This window comes from Ochotona princeps, chromosome 10, assembly GCF_030435755.1.
Source record: "Ochotona princeps isolate mOchPri1 chromosome 10, mOchPri1.hap1, whole genome shotgun sequence".
NCBI lineage: Eukaryota > Metazoa > Chordata > Mammalia > Lagomorpha > Ochotonidae > Ochotona > Ochotona princeps.
The window spans coordinates 59,501,021-59,525,046 of NC_080841.1; the positions used below are offsets into that span (position 1 = coordinate 59,501,021).

The 24,026-nt window shown below is 39.1% G+C and overlaps 1 protein-coding gene across 1 annotated transcript in view; it reads left to right on the plus strand.

Moving 5' to 3' along the window:
- The window catches only part of ITIH5 (inter-alpha-trypsin inhibitor heavy chain 5), an 87,025-nt gene that overhangs the window by 32,265 nt on the left and 30,734 nt on the right, over positions 1-24,026 (plus strand). Inside the window, exons 6-7 of the mRNA XM_058668901.1 lie at positions 18,304-18,473; positions 19,159-19,275. Of these exons, the coding sequence (XP_058524884.1) occupies positions 18,304-18,473; positions 19,159-19,275 (287 nt within the window). The remainder of the gene's footprint in view (positions 1-18,303; positions 18,474-19,158; positions 19,276-24,026) is intronic.

Here is a 24,026-nt window from a genome sequence, read left to right on the forward strand (position 1 = left end):
CAATGTCAGGAGCGACATCCATGTGGGATGCTGGTGCCGCAAGTGGAGGATTAGCTTGTTATGCCACCTTGCCAGCCCCTTGATTTAAATTTTAAATAGAAAAAAACTGCATCGAGGTAACTATTCAGTGGTACTGAAATGATTAATCAAATACGCTTGTGAAAACAATTCTGCATGTGTCAGGGAAGTAAAGGGCAAAATGCACTAAACATGTATGTATACATACTATACATGTACATATATTATACACACACTGTCATGTACTGATAAAGGACAAGAAAGTTGTATAAAATGTCAACTTCTTTTAGAAATACAGAATTATGGGGGTCATTTTCTAATGGTTTGTATTAGAATCATAAAAATGTATATTGTAGATTTAAGACTGAACTTTTTACTTATTAGCAAAGCCATTCAGATTTTTCTCAAATTCTAACTTAAAAGTAATATTTCATTCATTGGAATGGTTTTGAAAAATTTAAATTTAAATAAAATTTAAATTTAAATCACTATGCTATTTTTTAAAAAATATATTTTTGTTTTGAATTTTGAATTATGTGGTACAATTTTGTGTAGGTTGCCATTCTCCCCCAAACTTCCACCCTCTGACAGATTTTTTCCCCTTTTACTGCAATGGATCACTATGTTAATTTTAACCAATAGTTTATATTACATATTCAGTTTTCTTGGGCTCTGTACTTAATATACTAATGAGGTATAATGTCATAGTGGATGAGACAGATATTTTCCAAAGCTGCACCAGGAATGAAATGACAAAATTTCATGTAATTGTGATATTGAACGTAGGGAAATACTAAGCAATAAATGGATGGGCAGATTCAGCATCCGGTGCCTGTGGCTACAAGTCTACAGAGGCCTGAGAAGGCTTCCTGGACGAGGGACTCTAAAAATGAGCTTGGAAGGAGAGTAGAGAAATGACTAGATTAGTGGAATAAGAAAATGTTGGTATTTAACCCAATGTAAAAATCGTCAGGTCCTGCAGTTGGTCTCTGGAAGAGCAAACAGTGTAGATTTGTGCATGACATTACTTTCATATGACTTTGCACATGGAGAATCACTCACCAGGACTGGAGTATGCCCTGGGATAGACTCTGGTCCTTGGTTAGGTGTTGGCTTTAAACCCTGGGCTTGACACTTGATATGTATCAACTTGGAACAGCAAAAACTGGCTCAAGGTATCTGATATTCCAAAATGGTATGAGAAGAAATACACTATTTTTATGTAAGTGGCAATCATATGGCTAATGGATTTGAGTTCAATTCTTAATGATAACCTTGGAAGACTTTCTACAGTTTTGCAGGACTGAGCTTATATATCTGTAAGAGAAGTATAATAGCAATGTGATCAGGTCAGGGAAATATTAGTGAAATATTAGTATGTAAGGCGTCTGGCCTAGCACAGCAGTTTCATAATGTTTAAGTATTATGATCATCATCTTGTATTTATTTCTCTATATCAAATCTATCCCCTAGTAGGATGCTGAGTGTCTTTGAAGGAGTGTGTGTTTCTGATTAAGCCTTGTCTCTTCACAGTACCTTCTAGACAGTAGATGGCTAATACAATGTCTTTAAATTACAGAGTCAAAGCACACATACACACACATGCATGTCTTAGAATTTCACTTTTCTCCAATCATAATAATTTAGAGATAAATTTTCATGTATCTGGTGGCATGAAAGGAGTACTTATTTCAAAGTTGGTAGGACTGTATAGAGAGAGCAGACCATCTGTGAAATGTCTGGGGTAAATACACACTGTGAATCTTATGAAAAGTGTTTGTGTTGTGATGTGTGGTATTTGCAGAGTTATGGGTTAGCTAATAAAATTGTTAGCTGAAAGGTTGCATGCTGTTTATATTCAGGGTGTGTTAGTCTTCCAGAGGAATGTTTCCAGGCCATTGATCTCTTGGGATCTGTTTATTTTTAAGAAAATTGATTTCCGTGTTCTTTGCACCACAGCGGCTACTACTTTGCCTTACAGAATATGCAGCTTTCTCAGCTGTTTTCCAGAACCAGGTGCTGTGGACTGAGTCCCTTTGGGCTGTGCCTCAGTCCCCTTTTTGGAGGTCAGTTGTTATTATTTAGGCAGAATGGTAACCCCAGCAGCGTGAAGCACAGGATGTTGTGATTTTTGTCTGGACACCCTTGAATGTTGCCAAGAGATTCAGGGTAGAGATCAAACTAGAACTGGGCTTGCGCTAGAACATGAACTGTAAGTGTTTGAATGTTACTCAAGCCAGTGCATTCCTCAGATAGATATGGCTGTAGTTAAGAAATCAGACTTCTGAGACTTGCCTAAGCAAATCTCTGACCACTGGGTCCATTTCATGCTTAGGGATGCAATTCTATACAAGGGTTGCGATGGGTTAGGAACTAGCTGGAGCAGTTTGCACATGTTATTATTCATCCTTTTCGTAACAATGCTCTTAGGTTGTTGGTAAAAATCTTATTTTCTTTAGGAAGAAGGCAAGGTTTGCAGTGGCTCAGCAACATGGATAAGTTCTATGTTGAATTATTCATAGAAACAGTTTCAACATTGAGCTGAGCTAAACACTGTGCTTTACTACCAGCTTCTTAAATAGAAGATTGCAAACGATTGCAGAGTATGAGTTCAAATTACAAATTTCTGTCTAGTTATAAAAAATAAACAGGCTAGAAGGGATATAATGTACCTTTGATTTGCTTGTGGGTAGTTCGGAATTGGACCCACACCCATGAACTGTTCTGTAATAGACTTCTTCCCAGTGTGCCAATCTGAGATGTAATGTGGAAATCACAGCCTTACGATTTTTGGGTTATCCAAATTGTTCACATCGAAGGGCTTAAAATTGTTACAAAGTGAAGGACAAAACTCTCTTTCTTCTCTATCTTGCTGCTCTCTGTTCCCTAGTTCCTTTCTCTGACAATATTATGCTTTCTGAGCTCCATGAAATGTTTTTTTTTTCAGTTATATGTTTGATGATGGCATACCTGTGACAGCAGCATCCTATTTGGGCACAAGTTCATGTCCTGATTGCTCTGCTTCTGATCAAGCTCCCTGCTAACACACCTAAGCAAGCAGAAGAAAATATTCCAAATGTTTGTGTCCCTGCACCCATGTGGAAAGCCTGGATGAAGCTTCTGGCTTCAGACTGTCCCAGCCTTGGCCATTGTAGACATTTTGGGAGTGAAACATCAAATGGAAGATTCTGCTTCTCTTTTCTGTAGCTCTATCTTCAAACAAACAAAATTAATCTCTAAGGTAGAGAGTGAGAGACAGTGGAGAGAAAAAGATAGACATTTTCTGTCCATTAGTTCACTCTCACAATGCCAACAGCCAGGGCAAGTGTTCACTGTCCAGCAGTGAAGAACTTGGCGCATGTGGGCTACTGACAGATGATAGATAGCCGAAGCTTATTGCCAGCATAGACTTTTAAAGACAGGTTGTCATGTGTGCATCAGGGAGTGGGGTTTGAGGAATTTTCATTTCAACAGCAAGAGGGAGTCTCCTAATACACTCTTTGTTCCTCTAGCAAGTTCCTTTCCACAGTCTGTTAATTCCTGTTCCCCTGCCTGGGGGAGGAAGCACTCTGTTTGATCTATTAACTAAACTTATGGACTAGGGAGTTTCTACCTGTTCATTTCCGTATTAACTGATCCCGGGGCCCTCCTGGCAGCAGAGAGAATAGCTCTGGCTCCAGAAAGATTCACAGATGAGAACAAGCTGAAGCCAGGAGTCAGGCACTCAATCCACACAGGTCGCAGGGCTCCAAATATTTCAGCCATCATCTGCTGCCTCCCACAGTACACATCAGCAGGAATTCAGATTGGAATCCCAGGACTTGAATCCAGACACTTCAGATGGGTTGCGGGGAATCCCAGGGCTGCCTGAATGGATAGACCCACAACAGAGTATTTGAAATAAAGCCTTTCCTGAGGCCTCACTGGAAAGCATGTTCTTCTGAAGGGCGTTGAGACAGATATTCCAACTACGTCATCGGGTTAGGGTTGGCTATTGTACTCTGAAAATCTCATCAATTTCCCCTGTCCTCCCCATGGTACCTGAATTACTGGCCTTAACATAATTTCAGGGTTTTTTTCTTCTAGCAATTTTTTTCGTTTATGACAAAGTCCTTGATGACAAGAAGAAAAACAAAATGAAATAAAGTGAAAAGTAAGATATGTTATCTGTTCTATTTATTGCTTCACTTTTGTGTCAATGATAGTCTAACTTAACTACCTTATAATAATCTGGAGAGGTTAAAAAAGAATGCCATTAGACTAAATGCTCTCTCAGAATGAATTAAAATATATTGAGTGGACTGATTTTAGGGAACTTTATTTTGGGAAATATTATATGATCTATATGGAAAACTTAAAAAGTTATTAGTACCTTAAATTCCTTTTGGTATTTGTCAAAATCAAAAGTAATGCTGAGTATTCTTTCCACTATATGGGAATGGTTCTTTGGCTTTCATAATCTGTTCTTTACAGTTCTTGCTTTTTTAAAAAAAATGGTTTTATGGAGGTTCGGTTTATATACTGCAAAATGTATGCATTGTAAGTGTGCAGTGCAATGATTTTTAGTACATCTGCAAAGTGATTCAACCATTATAATTCACTTACAAAGTATTTGTTGTCATCTGAAAAGATCTTTGCACCCATTTTCTGTCATTCTCTGTTCCCACCTTGGTCCAAGGAAACTTGACATTCCCTGGCTGTGGCTACAGATTCAGACAGCTGTGTTTATAAAAGCACCCCCGGAGAGTTTGACGCTTAGCAAAGATTGGGAACTGTGAGAGCAATAACTGTGCCAGCGATTTGACTTGGAGAAACAGCTTTCAAATTATTTAACACAATTTTCCCTTAGTTTCAGGGGACCCTCAGGACACTCTTAACTGTAGGTCATAATTAATATGTGTATCATTCTTCTTTTCTGTTGGCATGTTTTTGCTCCTGGGATCAGACCAACATGGAATTACTCACATAGTTGGTGGAAATAACCTCTTCCCATGTCCAACTTTTGCTCATCAACACTGAGACTTGAGAAGGGAAAGTGCCAGTTGGCAAACCAGGAGGGCTGGAGCAGACTTAGTTATGTAATCTCAAGCTCATTACGTTAGATAGCCTTTCTTCTCTTAGAAAGGATGTGTGTGATCATTCAGGATAGCTTAGTATCAAACAAAGAGCCTCTCATATTTACTTGATTCCTGCTATTACTTCTTGGACTTGTGGAAATTGTTCTTCCTCCAGTCTTCCCTACACTAATTCTGCCTTATTTCAAAGTCTGGCTCAGTGTCACCCTGTATCCATAGTGTTTGACAAAGTTCTGTACATTAGAATTATCCAGAGGGATATTATAAATCTATTGCTTAAGACTCCCTATGGCGATTACATTGGAATATCTGTATCTAAAGCCAGGGATTTATTTTTAAAGATCTCCATGCTGTTCTAGTATGCAGTACAGCATACAGTCTGGACTACAACTTCTTATTTTCCATCAGTGCTTGGTTTTGAGTCCTACTCCTCTGCACCTGTAAGCTTTTTTCTCTGAGTGACCACGTCTGTTTCCAAGCCCACATGCTGTGGTTCCTGGGTAACTTCAATCCCTAGTATGTATAAAAACGAGGGGGCAATGTGACTTTACTGTGACCTAACATAAAATGGAAATTTTAGTTCTGGAAATGAGATCTTTGTAACTGTTTCCATGTTCTCCTGCCATGTAGTAAAGCACTGGGGAGTGCTTCATACTCAAGAACACAGAAGGAAGAAAGAACACTGCTTTATGCGCTAAAAACACACATTCTTAAAAGAAAAATACAGAATGAGAGGAAGTGTTTGCAATTAAAATATCTGGCCAACTCAAATGTCCAAATTGTACAACAAATTCTTATAATTCTACCCCAGAAGGAGAAAAGACCCAGTCAAAATATGGACAAAGTTATTAAATAGACATTCTTTTTGAGTAAGATATACAAATGGCTGATGAACATAAGAAAAGGAAACTCACAGCAATTAAGCATTAGGAAAATGCAAATCAAAACCACGGAGAAATATCATTTCACACTCACCTGAATGACAGTAGTGGGAATACAAAAAAGAAAATAATAAGTGCTGGCAAAGATAATGAGAAATTCGACTGCTGTACATTGCTGATGAGAATGTCACAGGTGCAGCTGTGAAAAATATTTGAGATTTTCTTAAACAGTTAAACTACATGATTCAGCAATTCCTCTGGGTATTTTCCAAAATCATTGGAAACAGGAACTCATTACTTGTACAGAAATGTTCACAATACCAGTATTTGCAAGAGTCACAATATGGACATAACTCAGGTGCGCATTAACAGATGATTGGGTGAGCAGAGTATGCTATTTGCATCCAATGGAATTTTACTTTGCATAAAACAGAAGAAAACACTAATGTGCTATAATATGGTGGACCTGTACAATATTTTGAAAAATGAACAACTCCAGACTCAACTCAAGATCTCATGTTGCATAATTACTTTATTTGAAATGTCCAGGATAGGCAAACTGATTACAAATATAGCAGACTGGTGATTGTCAGGGGCTGGAAAGTAGGAAGAATGAAGAGTGATTGTCTAATGGGTGTTAAACTGTCTGTGGGTGTAAAGAAAATGTTTTGGAACTTGTTACAGTTGGTGGTTGCACAACACTGTGGATGCACTCAATGCCACTGGATTGTGCACCTGGCACAGATTGTTTTTGCTTGTTTTTTTTTTTTTATTGTTCAGAGCAAGGTTTATTTAAGAGAATGAATGAGAGGTTTCCTGCCAAAGATCTCCTGCCATAACAACAGGAGGAGGGCTCCAAGGAAGAAAAGACCTGAGGAAATTATGGAAGTAGTGTCTTTTACGCATCATCTGGTGGGAGGGGGAACAAAATGAGTCACTCAAAGGGCAAGAAAAAAAAAAACTTATTCTGAATGGGCAGCATTGTCTATCACCTGATCCAGAACCAAAGGACACCATAAGATGGGACTGGTGGCTTCCTTCTCCCAATATAATGATAAGCTGAAAACTCAGTCACCATCTCTTTGAAAGTAACACGGAAATTTGGTTAGTATGGGCTATGTCTCATTGCTTTTGTCACGACAGTCACTCTGAGAGATGGGAAGTGATATGTTGATTCTGTCTCTTTGTTCTCCCTCAAGGCAGCTAGGGTGAAGCTAGGGAGAATGTAGTCTTGAAGGGGTAAGCAATGGGGAAAAGCAACGTTTTATATTTTACACAGGTAACTTCACTAGGGACCAGAGAGCCTAATTGCCTCTTCGCCCATCTGACTCCTTACATTTCCTCCCCGAGAATGGATCCTAACTGCTATTAGAGACAGGGGGTGATGACCACTCTGGCTGCTTCATTCTGAGAAGGGCTGTAGAGGGGAAAAGGCAGAAGGGGGTTCTTCAGCGGGGTAGATCTAGAGGGTTGTTGGTAGAAGGTGAAAGTCATCAGGTGTCGTAAGTACTGACCAGAACGTGAAGTCTTCTCTTTGTTTAATACTAGATAGCAAAACATAGGACAGTTACAATCCCTCCCAATTTGACATTTACAAGTTCAGCTGGAAACCTTTATGTTGAGTCTTAGAGCTTAGATGTGAAAGAATTGTCAGGTTTAAATCTTTATCAGCATAAAAGTTAGACCTGAGCACCTTAGTGAAGTCTATGGGCTAGAATTATCAGTTAACTGCTTTGAGGATCAATTTTTTTGAAGCAACTAAATTCAATCAGACAAATAGAACAAATAAAAGTTTTCTGAATTGCACAAAATTGTTAGTGTAGGTCAGGATGCACAAAAACAAAGAAATAATTGTTTTTACTTTCTGTGAAAATGAAAAACACACTTTCTGGGTTGTTAGAATCTTGCTTCCTACACAGGCTCTCAAAGCAAATGTGCATTATTTTCTAGCAGCTGACTACAAGTCTTTCACAAGCTTAGAGAAGCAAGAGAGATCTAACTCTCATTTTTTAATAAAGGAGAGATTAGGGGACAGGATGAACAATTCACCTTTGGTTCCAGGAAACATCAGTGATAAAAATCGAGTTAAGCTACATTTTGATTATATGATATGATCAAATGTGGACTAATTACATTTGAATTTCAGATTAAAAAAGTAAGTCCAAGACAGTATTTGAGACTTAATGAAAAGTTACTCATTGTCTATCATAAATTATGTGTAACTGAACATCCGTATTTTGATTTGCCACACTTGGCAATTCTAACATAATAAAGGGCTACATTGGTACTGACTGTTAAATCCCCAGTTCCAGGTTTTCCCCCCAGCCCTGTCTCCATTCAGCAGCTGGAAGGCCATGACTGTGTTTGGCCTTGCTGAAATATTTGTATATTTGCCAGGAAACAATCTGGTTGTTATTTGAGGATTCCAGTATTGTTCAGTGCAGAAGTTCATCAGGTATGAATCATTTTGGCTCCAGAGTTGGTTTTGTTTTGTTTTTAATGACAGTATGAAAACCCATATTATCTTGTTTGTCCTGACATTGGCTGTGGTTTTGGGGAAGGTCATCTGTGAACAACCACAGTAAGAAAGACCTGGAAGGGTGGAGAAGAGGTGTTACCCGTCTGTCCGTGGTGTAGAACTATTGGGAAGTAACCTACTCTTCCCTTTGAGACTTCCTTCTGTTGTTTGCTTTCTCTTGGTGTCTTGGTTTGGCATATGAAATGTATGTTGCAGTATGTAATGACATGGTGTACCACAGCTGTGTGTGAAACCACAGCTGAGTCCAAGGGATGTGACACAGTTTATTGAGAACATCTGTTACACCTGCCAAGACACGTGCTGGATGGAACACTTCATTTCCTTCAATGATTCCTCTACTTTTCGGCCCAACTGTGTGGTGATAGGATTAGCCAACTCTACAGTGAATACTCAACATCAACAAGCTTGTCTTGTATCCCAGCATGTTCTTGTTTCTGTGCTTCGTGCCTGCAAGCTAAAGGTGTCTATGACATCATCACTGTTGTTGAATCATAGTGGCAATTTAGATAAACTCTAGGGTCACTCAGTGTGCTATAGCAGTGACAATTTGAGTTCTGGCTTCTCATTGGTCTTCCTGTTAATGCACCTGTAAAAGCAATGAAAGATGGCAAAGTGCACAGGTTGCTGTCATTCATGTGGCAGGCCCAGTTAGAGTTCTGGACTGCTGGCTTTGGCCTGACCCAGTGATAGCTGTTGTTGAAATTTGGGGAGTGAACCAGGGATGGAAGATTGTTGCTGGCCCTCCCTGTCACTCTGCCTTTCAAATAATAAACATAGTGTTTTTGTAAAAATCTACCTTATATCCTAATATACGTGTGTAAAGGAATAAATATGTAGGCTAAAATAACACATTTTTTTTATTAATTATTTTGCATTATGTGACAGTTTCATAGGCTCTGGGAATTCCCCCATCCCTCCCCACGCCCCTCCCCCCTGGTGGCTTCCTCCACCTTGGTGCAGTATTACAGTTCAAATTCAGTCAAGATTCTTTCCTTGCAAACGTATACCAAGCATAGGGTCCAGCTACTTATTGTCCAGATGGGTTGAATAGTTTCTTAGGGAGACCATTTCTGTTCCGAAGTTAGAGCTGGTAGAATATCATCCCAGTCAATTAAGAGTTCCAATATAACATCAACAGCAATTTGCAACATTATGGAATTGACATGGTTTTGAGTAACCAGTATGTTAAAAAAAAAAAAAAAAGCAAGTTCTTAACCACATCCTATGATTAGCTCATTGACATTTCAATTTTAGTTTATATACAGGACCGGCTGCTATATACCTTAAATTGGCTATAAGGTGCCATTCAGCTGTCTCGTGTCTATTTCACTTTAGTATAAAATAACACATTTTTTAAAACAAAACTTTAATTGCTGCAAAAGGTAAAATTTATCAATTTAAGCATTTCTAAGTGTGCAGTTCAGTAGTGGTGTGCTCACAGTGCTGTGCAAACATCTCCTGAGCTTTTCCATCTTCCTGAGCTAGAACCTTGCACCCATTAGACACATTTAGTTTTTTCTCTTCTGCCAGCAAGTGCCATTCTACTACATGTTTCTATGAGTTTGATTAGAGACCTCTGATGCTTGTAATTAGAATAATGTAGTGTTTGTCTTTTTGTGATTGGTTTATTTCATTTAGTATGTCCATAAACTTCAGCCATGTGGGAGCATATACCAAAATGGTTCCTTTCAAGGCTACATTGTATTCCACCTTCTCTGTTTTAAACCATATTTTGTTTATCCAGGTCCACCAAAGACACTTTGATTTCTCCCACTTTTTGGCTTTTATGAATAATACTACTATGAACTTAAATGTGTAAATGTGTTTTGGGGATCCTGTGTTAAGTTCTTTTGGGTAAATAACCAGAAGTGGAATTACTGAATCATATGGAAGTTCTGTTTCTCATTTTTAAGAAGCTGCCATACTGTTTTCCATAGTGGTTACAGCAGTTCACATTGCTCCAGCAAGGCAAAGAGTTCTAATTTCGCCACAACCTTACCAATATTTGTTATTTTCTGTATTTTCATTTTTTTAAAACAGTAATCTTTCTAATGGACATGTAGAATTGGTAATTTTGAATAATAAAATTCTCTGTAACACTGGTTTTATAAAATGCCATCTAGTATTTCTCAGTTATTAGACTGTATTCTGCCTGCATGCCAGAGCCAATACAAAGCCATTTAACACAGGTTCTACCATCTCATATCCTCTTGCTGTTCCAGCATTGCTTTCAGTGAATTCTACTTGGTCCCATTTCAGATACTTAGAGCAGCCAGTGTTAGAGGTCTCAAACAGACACAAAATGTAACAGACGAAGATAGTACATATGTTTAGTGGTTAACTGCTTTCAGAGCATGCACTTGTTGGTGAAGCAGTTGCACTCATTCTTGGGCATAGTCTGTTTTGCGAAGTCAGTAAACTACAGACACTCGTGGCATCCCAATGCATGACTTTATGGAAACAGAGTTTTCAGTAAGTAGTGAGAAAAACTAATTTGCTAAGGACAAACATCTAACTATGAAATGATGGAGTTTAATTTGAATACCATCAATTGCGCATTTGCATTAAAACTCTCTGCTGTACATTGCTATCATATCTATATGACACTGCTTTCCAAAAGGACTTAAATGGTGACTATCAATACTGAGATATCATAGTAAAACCATATATAATAAAAAATTTGTGAAAACAAAGATTTATTTAAACAAAATCTTTCTCATCTTGGTTGCTTTGGCTTTACCAGTTTTTCATTCAACCCTCTTTATTCTGATTGGCTTGAGATTTGTCACAACTGCTACTGTGACAGGGCACTTGCCCAATTAGTCACAATATTTTTGGTAGCCCTAATCTTAAGAAATTATCTCGTAGACTCTCAGGTGAGCAAATTCTGTTAACAGACTATTTAGCATCTTTCCAAGGGGGAAATGAGCATGCAGTGTTTGTTCGGAAATCCTTTTGTAAAACGCCAGTGCTTGGCTGCTTCTCCCTCCCAGTGGTAGCCAGACCCCAAGTCTACAGGAAACGCAGGCCAGGAAATCCTTCTGTCCATTGACCCAAAGGGTTATAGCTTGCAACTGATGTCCTTGAACATGACTCTTTGCCCCTGAGTCTTTTCACCTTTAGATGCTTTTCCAAAGCAACTGGATTCTTCTTTTCCTCGTGTGGTGGTTTATGAAGGGGGGGGGTATCTATTTGTGACTGACATCTTTATTTCAGGCAAAAACTAAGTACGTTTGTTTTGTTTTCTGCAAGTCTCCTGTAGGATATTTAAAATGCTTTGTCATGACAAGGTAGGAGCAGGCAGAGGAATTCTCAAGGCACTTACACATGTGGTTCTTACCATTCTTCAGACTCCTAGGAGAATGTTGTGAAATCTATGGACCCCATCTTCAGAAAAATCTTTACTTATGCCCTTACATGCAAAATTCTGATTGTAATTTTAGGGCATTCTTGGATAGCTACAGATTCCATTAAACTTTGTAATGATGGTTATTTATGGAAATATATTTACATAAATATTTACATTTTGAAAGATTTTTTTTGAAAGGCAGATATTACACATACAGAGGAGAGTCAGAGAGAGAGAGAAAGAGAGAGAAGAGAGAGAGAGAGAAAGATGTCCTTCTGTTGTTCACTCCCCATACTCCCCAAAGGCATACAATGGCCAGAGCTGAGCTGATCAGAAGCCAGGAGCCAGAAGCCTCTTCCAGGTCTCCCACATGGATGCAGCGTCCCCAGGACTTGGGCTGTCTTCTGCTGCTTTCCCCAGACCATATGCAGAGGGCTGTATCAGAAGTGGCGCATTGGGACGCCAAGTGGTATCTATATGGGATGCTGGCACTCATAGGTGTAGGGTTAGCCTGTTACATCACCATGTTGGCCCCTATGTTTGACTTTTCCAAATAATTATTATTTAATTTTATTAAGCTCTTAGTGCTGTAAACTGTGTGTTTAAGGGTATATTTATCCTCATATGTTTTATTTTGCCAAGAATAAAGAGTACAGAAGCTCCCTGCTGAGGGAGAAGTGGATGCACACTGATGTGTGTCAAGCCTCTTGCTGACACCTCAGTGTGTGATCTCACTTACCCTGACAATGATCCCATGGCTGTGGGACTCAGGTACAGAAGCTGAAGCTAACTGTTGATTCATGTAGATGCTAGGGGACTTTTCAAGTATTTGAACAAGTAAAATTTTGAAAATGAAGGAAGATACCCGATCTGCACTTCAAATACGCTTGATTGCTTAGAGTTGTGCCTGAAATATCAAAATACTTCCTTCTGGGTGAGGCTTGCTTTGCTGAAATGAATTTCTCTGTAACTGCAGTTGTTTGAAGTTAGCAGTACTGAATGTCACTGAGTTAGTTTACCAAAATGTCACTTTTCCTGTGAAGCTTTCTTTGAATGTTCCAGTGTTCCCTTATGCATTTGACTCATTTGACTCAGTGCATCAGCAAAGGTGGCCCCCACAGGTGCACTCTTGGTTTCTGGGCAGAGTCCCTGCAGGCTGGTCCCTGGGGAATGGGGGAAGGAACTGGGAGTTGCTAGTAGGCTTATAGTGATGATAAGTAAGGCTGTAGCTCCCTAAATTTTACACAGTAGTTGCTGTGGCATTAAATTGTGTTGTTTGCATGCTTTCATGCACATTTGAAAATCAATTAAAGCTGTAATACAGATACCTGGTGTTTTTCCATGGGAATGATGGCCTCACTGTTTTTGTTAGATCTGCTGCTTGATTTCTACTTTCTAAAGATCTTTCCATATCAGCCCTTAAGTTTTCTGCTACAGTAACTTGGAAGCATACATTTGGATAAGTTATTTTGATGGTGGGTGCCAATGTACAAATATGTCACTAATTAGGTATATTTTAACTTTATTTAGGAAAAGCTATTGTTAATCATTTTATCCTTGGTAAATAATTGTCATACCACTAACCCTAAGAATCTGATGTCTCTTGGTCATTGCTATTGCCAACTAAAAGCAGAAGTAATGCTTGACAGTGTTTTTTCCATGAATTTAAAAAACACCTCTAGAGTATATTTCGTATGTTAGAATCCATCTGTAGAATAAATTATAAATCAGATGTAAATTCTCTTTCCTGAAAATATTGGGATAGTAAATAAAAATTTAGTTCAATTATTAAAACATAAGAAGTATTAAGCTCTTCATTTGGAGTCTGCAAATGCTAGATCTATTTCAGTTGTCTGTGACTTCAAAAGATGACACATTACTTCTTGCTCTGAAAGACTGTGCTTTAGGTGGAAAGAGTGCTATGTGGGACTTCCACGACCTGAGAAGCAGAAGGAGAAGCAGTGGTTAGTCAGTTTTCTCATAGGTGGCTGGAGGCACTTGTGAATACTTAGGTCATATTGCATGCATGAGACAAGTCCAACAGTGTCTCAATGAAAGCAGGGGATGGTTTTAGGAGCCTCAGCCGTTTATCCCTGCTTACACCTTCAGAAGGAAAGAAGACAGAAAGAAAAGATGCATGGGTCCTCATTAGAAAAACAGGTCAGACTTTCTCTCTCTGATCAGCTCGGAAACTCATCCCTTGCCTCTTCATTATCCTTAGAACACTTGATCTGACTCTCAGGGGCCTGCTAACACAGCTCATTGTGCTTGTGAAATATTGTGTGTTCAGTTAGGATGCACCTTAGTGTACAGTAAGGGAAAAACTACACAGTGTTCTTCTGCTTGGTGATTTTGTTCAGCAACTGTTGAACATCCTATACCAACCTACTTAGCACACTTTTCATCTCCCTCTTTATGCAGATGTTACTCTGGAACTGTTTCCAGTGAACTTCAAAAAAATAGGTAGTGGAAAATTCATTGAGTCATAATTACTTTTAGTATTTAGTGTGTGGAAGTCAGTATTGTACTCTTGGTTTCTTGGTGAGCAACAAAATTGAGAATCAATTCAGTCTTTGAGCCTGTGAAATAATCCCATTTAGAGGAAGCTCATGAATTTTCATCATGAATGAGCAAACACCAGAGGTCAATAGGAAACCAAAATAATAATACACTATACTTTCTCATGGTCTATATCAAAGAGTCTAGTCAAATGAATTATGAAAAAGGAAATTATACTTTTTAATCACTCTTGCTTTCGTTCAGCCGTGAATGGTATTAATTCAGGGTACTTGTAAAAAGCATTTTGATGAGACAGATCTGAAGCAAGACAAAGTAGGTACATGCTGGCAGTACAAAGGGAGTCAGATCTAATTATTGTAGAATCTTAGAGATAATCTCAATGTTGTCTAATTACACACAACAAATGTTATGGCCAATTTTCTACATATCAGGCATATAGAATGTGTGTAAGACACCCATGGAATTTCTATGGGCAGAGATCAATTACCTGGGTGGAAGGTGTCTTTTTTAAAAAAATTTTATCTTTTATGGTGCAATTCCATAGGCTCAGGGATTTCCCCTTCCATCCTCTGCGTTCCTCCCCCTGCCAAGTATTTTCCAACATACTATTATAACAGTATAGTTCTTCAACATGAGGCAGGGGTGTCTTGTTAAAATACACATCGTAGTGTCCCATCCCTGAAGTTTCTGATTCAGAGTTTCTACGATGGTCTGATAATTGGCATTTATAGCCAGAATGCAGGTGATGTCAATGCTACTGGTTGAAGGCCAAACCGTGGGAACTACTCCACACCCTCCTTCCCTGTGGGTCACTATTGCAGACTTGGTTTAAACACTTCTGTGAGATGAGTTGTGAAAGCTGCCCATACCAATGCAGCATCTTTTCTTAGAGTTTACCAGCACTGCACTGACAAGGGTTTCCTGGTAATTCTATGTCTGGTTCTAATTCTGCTATCTGAAATTGCTAGGAATTACCTAATTTGTGTATAAATGCTTACAGAAACATATTTATCCCAAGAACAGAATAGATAGGGATCTGGGATGGAAAATAATATTGTTATGCCCTATGCCAGAGAGTACTTGTCTAATCTATTCTATTGTCAAACTTCCAACAAACATGCATTTTTAGAGATTTATTTATTTTTATTTAAAAGGAGTAGTTACACAGAGAAGGAGCAAGACCTTCCAGTTTACTTTCCAAATGGCTGCAGTGAGCACAACTGAGCCAATCTGAATCCAGGAGCCAGGAGCTTCCTCCAAGCCTTCCTTCCAAAGACTCATCTTCCACTGCTTCCCCAGTTACATTAGCAGGAAACTGGATGGGAATTGGGGCAGCTGAGGTTTGAACTAGTATTCGTATGGGATGCCAGCACCACAGGCAGAAGACCAGCTCAGCACACCACCAGGCTGCTCCTCTCCATCCACCCCTCCTTTTTTTTTTCTTAAAAGATTTATTTATTTTTATTACAAAGTTAGATATACAGAGAGGAGGAGAGACAGAGAGGAAGATCTTCCGTCCGATGATTCGCTCCCCAAATGAGCCGCAATGGGCCGGTGCTGTGCCGATCCAATGCCGGGAACCAGGAACCTCTTCTGGGTCTCCCATGCAGGTGCAGGGTCCCAATGCATTGGGCTGTCCTCGCTTGCTTTCCCAGGCCACAAGCAGGGAGCTGGATGGGAAGTGGAGCTGCCGGGATTAGAACCGGTGCCCATATGGGATCCCGGGGCACATTCAAGGCGAGGACTTTAGCCACTAGGCCATGCCACCGGGCCCCCACCCCTCCTTTTTTTTTTTTTTTTTTGAGGAACACCTAGCATTAAATACACAAATACAATGTGTATATCTTGATGAAATTTTATGTAAGGACACAGCCATGTAATTACTTTCTGGGTCAAGGCATAGAACTAAAAGATTCCCTGTTGCTTTTTACCCAGTCAGCTCTCACATTTCCAAAAGTAGCCACTGTTTTACATTGGAATCATAGATGTGGAAGTCACTCTTTCGTATCTGATGTTTTCACTTAACATGACTTTGAAATTCTACCATGTTGGACATATCAATAGGAATCTACGCCAGTAGGAAATTAGAATCAGCAGCCTTAGTCTGGACTCAAACCACTGGACTCCTAACCATTCCTAACCAATGTGTTACCTTAGCCAACGTGTCTGCCCCTGTTTTCATGTTCTTCATGATGTAGGTAGATCTTATACTTTGAATTTTTAGTTTCAAGTGCATAGATAGGGTGCTATCTGAATTCACAAAGAAGGGCATTCTGTTTAGTAATTCTCCGTGTTCTAATAGAAGTTTATGAGTTAAAAATCAAGTGCTTTTTTGTCTTTGTCATGCTAAATTTTCATAACTCACACACAGATAAACACTATCTTTCTTTTTATAATTGCAATATGTAGCCATAAGATTAATACTGGGAAAACTTTGATAAATGGGGTGTTCTTTAAAAGTAATACAGTTCCTGAACAACTAGCAGGTTAAGAAAACCAAATGATTGATGAGGGAATGATCTTCTTTATGGAATGATTTCAAATAGAAGGAATAATAGAATTAGAAATCAACATTTTGCAACTGTCATGAAGTAATGGGTATAATGCCAGCATTGAATAGTAAAATTAATTAAGTAAAATATTATGGCAATTTTATAATGGGAGGGAGGTCTGGCTGAGAATACTTTCACCCCACTGTCAATCTTACCACATTAGAAATACATCATGAAGGGTCTGTAATTTATTCTTCTCTCTTTTTAAAAAGATTTATTGATTTATCTGAAAGGTAGAATGATAGAGAGGGATAAAGGTACATAGAAGGAATGGCAGTCTGTTGGTTTGCTCACTAAGTAATCAAGACTGTGGTCAAGGCAGGCTGAAGTCTGGAGCTTAGAGCTCCATCCAGATGTGCCATGTGTGCGACAGGAATCCCGCGTTTGGGCCTTTATCTGCTGCTTTACAGGGAGCTGGACTGGAAACAGAACAGCCAGGCCTTGGTTAGCATTCCCATATTAGATGCTGTGTATTGCAAGCAATGACTTACCTTGCTGCAGCACAATGCCAGCACGTCTTTATCCTCAGATATGACAAAGTAGGTATGTTCAGTCTTACCTATGAGACAATCTTCCAAAGATGATTCTCCCCTGAGTATTCATCCTCTATGAAGGTTCAACAGCATTAAACCTGAACCTAGGCATGCTTTCAGCTCCATCCACCAGAATGTGAGAGAACATAGGAGGTAGAGCTTGTGGGTCTCAACTTTGACTGCACATTGGCAGCAGAAGGGCAGATTTTATAATTTTGATGCCCAGGCTATATCCCAAACCCTAGTAATGAGCATCTTTGGTCTGAATGTCAATATTTTTGAATAGCTTCTCTAGGATATCATGAATGTTAAGTCAAGGTTAGAAACTAGAGGACAAGAGCAGCAAGTTAAAGGATTTACCACAAGATGCAGAATATGGGAAATTCCCGTAGGACAAGTAATTGGTAGTTTACTACACATAGGTAGCATTAGCAAACAAGTGTGTGTGTGTGTGTGTGTGTGTGTGTGTGTGTGTGTGTGTGTGTGTAATGGGGTGCAATGGGGAGCAGAGCAGCAGTGGGCATTTATTATCAGAGAAGCTGAGTTTGATACCCACTGTGTCACCTGAATCTAGCTCACCACTAATTCAAACCCTGGGACCCTCAGTGGTGATGAGTAATTGAATTTCTGCTATCCATGTGGGAGACCCATATTAGGTTCTGGGCTCCTCTTGGCTTTAGCACAGTCTCAGCCATTGCAGACACCTGGAGAGTGAACCAGCAAACGGGAGCTCTCTTGTTCAAACACGTTATTTGATTTTTTTTTAAAGAGGTCTTCCTCCCCCAGAAAAAGATTTATCTGCTCAGTTATTAATTATGTTTATATCTTATTTGCAGATGATTCTGGACCTCCTCCTTCTACTCTTATCAACCAAAATGAAACATTTGCTGAAATTGTTTTTAAACCTAGTGTGGTACAACAAGCCAGAATTGCCCAGAATGGAATTCTGGGAGATTTCATCATTCGATATGATGTTAACAGGGAGCAGAGCATTGGGGACATCCAGGTAAGGGGTTTGTGACTGTAATTTCCTACTGGCTACTTGATCTTTTAGTCAGACTCATACCTGTAGAAACTTGCAGGAGGAAGAACTTTTGGGTCTTGCTAAAAAGTTTTTAAACCCAAATATGTTTTCAAAGACACCAGTGGTGTTCTCTAGCTGGAAGCAGAGGGCACCTATTTCCTGCTCCAGTAATCCAGAGAGTAAATGAAATCTGTAATATAATTTTCCGTATGGTGTTTTAGATGAGGTTAGAATTTTAGTTCATCTTCAATTTTAATTAAAAGAGATTGCTCTGTGTCTCATTTCCCTCTGGGTTTTATTACTCCAGAGACAGGGTGTGAATATTAAAATGTTTAGATGTGCGCCCAGAATATAGACAACCTTGGTGCCTCAACTTGTGATGTACCTTCTGAAAAAAAAAAAAATAGGAAGATAGCAAAGATCAGATCAGGTTAGAAAATAAAAAATTAAGTAGTTCAATGACATTTTATGGGGAAATTATTTCCTTGCAGATATTCATAAGTGATCAATTCTCTTGGGCCACGGATAATTTTATTTGAGTGTAGAATGTGACCTTGAATTTCCTTTCATTATGTTAACCTTCAAAAATTTCATATATTACCCACTTTAAACATTTGTCTTCCTTAATTTGGGCACTACAATTTTTACTTCCTTTTTTCTCTGCTAGGTTCTAAATGGCTATTTTGTGCATTATTTTGCTCCTAAAGACCTTCCTCCTTTACCCAAGAATGTGGTGTTTGTGCTTGACAGCAGTGCCTCCATGGTAGGAGTCAAACTCCGGCAGGTGAGTGAGTGCCAAGTACCCTTTTGTTCCTCTCTCTCTGTTGCCTGGGACGATGATCTGCTTTGTGAGTGAAATTGAGTTTATGTCAAATATCCACTTTGTCATCCAGATATTCCTGCCTACAGAAAACATTCCTGAACTAATTCAGTTAAACCATTGAAATAAACTTTCATTTTAGCATAGTGATCTTAAGAAAGAGGCAAGACATGCAGTAGCAACACCTGGAAATAAAGGGCAGTGACAGAGTGTATAATGTGAGACAGGAATGCACTGAGTGGGCTACTCAACAGCATTGATGTGGACACAGTAATTCTGTTCAATGATGATGTCTTCTGAGGACAATGGACTAGAATCTTTGGCAGCATTCCTGGTCTATCTTTAGAATAAGAACTTGGGGTCTCAACAATTCAGAACTGTTGCTTTCATAGAGTTTAGGATGAATTGTAAAATTATATGGCTGAGGGCCCGGCGGCGTGGCCTAGCAGCTAAAGTCCTTGCCTTGAACTCCCCGGGATCCCATATGGGCACTGGTTCTAATCCCGGCAGCTCCACTTCCCATCCAGCTCCCTGCTTGTGGCCTGGGAAAGCAGTTGAGGACGGCTCCATTCACTGGGACCCTGCACCTGCGTGGGAGACCCGGAGGGGGTTCCTGGTTCTCGGCTTCGGATCGGCGCACACCGGCCCATTGTGGCTCACTTGGGGAGTGAATCATCGGACGGAAAATCTTCCTCTCTGTCTCTCCTCCTCTCTGTATATCTGGCTGTAATAAAATGAATAAATCTTTAAAAAAAATTATATGGCTGAAAAGAACACTGAAAGTACACATAGCCTGTGCTGAAAGTTACGTTATCCCCAAAGTAATGTTTGCATTTCCTTACAAACTACTAGAAAATGTTACTATTTGTCCTATTCTGGAATAAGAAACATCAGAAGTTTGCATTTGTATTTCCAGTTCACATAAGGGAAAATGGGAGTTATTGGCTGCCAGATAAAGTGATATTTCTGTATTCATCAAAAACTGAGATCTTTGAGTTTTTCTTTGGAAATGTATTATCTATTTTTTAAATCTATTAATACATATGTGATTTGTTGGGTAAAATAGTATCTCAAAGCTCAGAAGAGCCCTTTATCCAACCTGTTTCCACCCATAGGTCTCACCCACATGTGGTTTAAACAGATTCTAATTGATATATTAATGCAAATAGTATTAATCAGTCTATTACTTCATAAATTTTTTATTCCATTTATATTGTAAAAAATATATCTTTCCATATATTTTTCATTTATGGCATCTCATTTTCCTCTACCACAAAATAGAAATGAAATATATTCCAAATTATGATGTGAGGAGTGAAGGTATGCCCTTAACTTTTTTTCAGAATATAGCCAAATATAATTTCTAATTAACATATGGGGGAGATAACCTCACCCTATAAAGCAATTCCTCACAGCTCTTCAGAGTCACGCACCCTTTCTTTTCTCTTTTCTTTTCTTTTTCTTTCTTTCTTTCTTTCTTTCTTACTTTCTTTCTTTCTTTCTTTTTAAGAATCACACAACTTTTCAATCCAACTTGCCAATTCCTCCATTTGGATTACTTCTTTCTTGCCTGTATTTCTGACATTTTATCTAGAATTACTTTTCTTTTTCTGAAAACACCATTATTCCTATCTTGTAATTATATATGTATTTGGAGGAATTCTCATAGCTCTTGTATGCTTGAAAACTGATTTGCCTTAACTCATTCTCTAGGTATATTTTTACTGGATATAGAATTTTTACCTTACAGGTATTTTCTTACATAACATTAAAGATAGATTCCATTGCCACCTAGCCTCCATTGTTGCTGTTGAAAAATCAGTGAAAGTTTTAACTGTTGTTTGACTAAATTGAGTGATTGTTGACTACTTTTGAGATTTTTGTAGTTTTTAAATGACGCCTCTGTGTGTGTTTCTTTTATTTATTCTTTCTGAGGTTCCTGTTTCTTCATGAATTTGCTAATTCACAGATAAATCTGCAACCATCATCTCTGGAATGGCTTCAGTCTTCTCTTTATGCTGCCTTCCGTCTTCAACATATTCCAAATTCTTATTTTTCATGATTTATTCTAGATCTGTCTTTCGGTTCATAAAGTCTCTTTAAGATAAGATATATCTAGTGTACTGTGAAACTGATGCATAAAATGTTTGTTATTTGTGTTTTCAGTTCCAGAATTTTAATTTGGTTCTTTTTCAAACTGTCTGTTTTTAATACTTTCAGTGATTTTCCAAAGGGTTTAACAATGTTTTTTAAAACTTTCTCCAACACAGTATACAGTTACTTTGAAGCCTGCCTGTGATAAGTCAAATTTTGAAGCTCTGTAGGGGCTGTTTTCACTGAATTCAGTTCTTTTTTTTTTTTAAGATTTATTTACTTTTATTACAAAGTCAGATATACAGAGAGGAGAGACAGAGAGGAAGATCTTCTGTCTGATGATGCGCTCCCCAAGTGAGCCGCAACGGCCAGTGCTGTGCCGATCCGAAGCCGGGAACCAGGAACCTCTTCCGGGTCTCCCATGCAGGTGCAGGGTCCCAATGCATTGGGCCATCCTCGACTGCTTTCCCAGGCCACAAGCAGGGAGCTGGATGGGAAGTGGAGCTGCCGGAATTAGAACCGGTGCCCATATGGGATCCCGGGAAGTTCAAGGCAAGGACTTTAGCTGCTAGGCCATGCCACCGTGCCCTAAATTCACTTCTTGTGTGATTGGCTACCTTGGAATGAATGAGGGATATTATGTTTTAAAATTTGTTCGCAAAACCAGTGTGAGATTTAGGATGATGGTCTACTCCTCTAGAGAATGTTTTGGCTTGCTCTGTTACGTACCTGGGAGAGTTATGTTCTGGAATTATTTCAGTTAATTTTCAGGATTGGAGACTTTTCTAGATGGCTGTGTCTTTACTGAAAGACTACTAGTAGCTCAAAGGCAGCTTGACAGACTCACACATTCAGTTGCTATATCATTTTAGGATTTACCCAAACTATATCCATTCCAGCTGGACAGGAGAATGAGCAAGGACCTTCTTGCCAAGTAACTCGGAAAGATAAATTCTGCCTTCAAATTATACACAAAACAACAACAATAGTAACCGCATTCTAAATTTCCCTCTAAGCATTACCTGCAATAATTTGGTCGCTTTTCAAAAAAACTATAATGTGGAGAATTTTTGACAAGCCAGATATTAGCCAAGGAAGCACATGAGTTATTTATTATAAGGATATTTAATCTTTGTAACAATTTGGTTATCATTGTCATTTTACTGATAACAAAACTGAGGCCTTGCAAAGATAATGTGGCTAGTAAATTACCGGAGTGGGTTTCTGTTTCGAATCTGATTCTAAAGCTCATGAACCAGGCTGCACTGTTAAAGTTCCTTTTTGCACATGGGGATGTGCTAAGACAGCGCCATTCTGTGTTACTGAAAGCAGTGCAGATAGATTCAGAGTCAGTTCAGGCTTACATTTCAAGATGCATTGTAGAATGCTGTGTTGTAGAAGACAGGGATTCCCTGGCATTATGAAAGACCAGTCCAATGATAGTTGTCAGACTATTTGTTATTTTCTCGCCTTCCTTCATTCCTGAATATTAAAATCCCATTCCTTGCTAGTCACAACAGTCTGGCAAACACTCTGCTGGCTTCTGAGTTGCAACGTGGCCTCTTTCCAGGAGAACCACCCTAGACCAGTCAAGCACATGTCTGAGCAGTGTCTAAAGCCCCTCACTGCCTTGGGTGGTTTTGAAAATTGCTGACTCCAATAGCAATTCTCAGCTTCTTGAAGGTCGTGGTGCTGTGAAACGCTTCATTGGCTCCACATAAACCCCTGTTTGCCATGTTATATCTGCTGGTGAAAAGGAAAGCCACCCCAGGCTCAAGGCTTTCGTCGGTGCTCACAAAATTGGCAACATGGAACGTTCATCTCAGGTCCACCAGGATTGTGCTATGAATTATCCACTGTTTTTTTCTGGGTGTTCTTGGTGCCTTTCATATCTGACAGACCTGAAAGACATCACTGTCCTTACCACAGTGTGGGGCCCCTAGTCAATGTTGAAAAGTTACTTGAGCAGTTGACTTATAAAGTATTGTAAAGATCATTCAACTTTAGAGCAATAGATCCCGCAGGAAGTATATCAACAGCTGGGAGCCCCAAAGCTGTGTGCATCAGGCCTTTTCTGATTATGTCCCAATTTTAGTTAGAATGTGAGCTTGGAGGCCAGGACTGCCCTGGCTTGAGAACAGTGACAGTGCCTCCTGTGGTTGCTGGCACATGGCCTGGCTGCTTCTCTCCCATGTGCTTGTGCGGCTGAATATGTTCTGGTGCTGGGTCTGGCAAGATTTCTGCCTCCCAGTTTGAGCTTGCAAAATGCCCCAGTGAGAGTAGGAGCTGAGCAGAGCAAGAGAAAGTACCATTAAAAAACTGTCTTGTCTATTAAATGTATTTTTTTGACTGAAACACATACACTTTCTTTTCTTGTCCTTAATCCATTGAGTTAGATATTTTACTTTCAGTTTCACATGAAGGAATCAGGCTAGGATCTTCTTTGGCAAGCAACCAGTGACTAATGGATCATATGCCAGGTGTTTTTCATGCTGTAATTTTCTCCGAACTTATTGCCACACTGTGTACTATTCTGTTCAATGATAACTTCTCATGTAGCTTTAGGAGGGCTATTGTCCTTTCTCCATTTCATTTGGTCAACAAACAGTATTGGAAAGTGA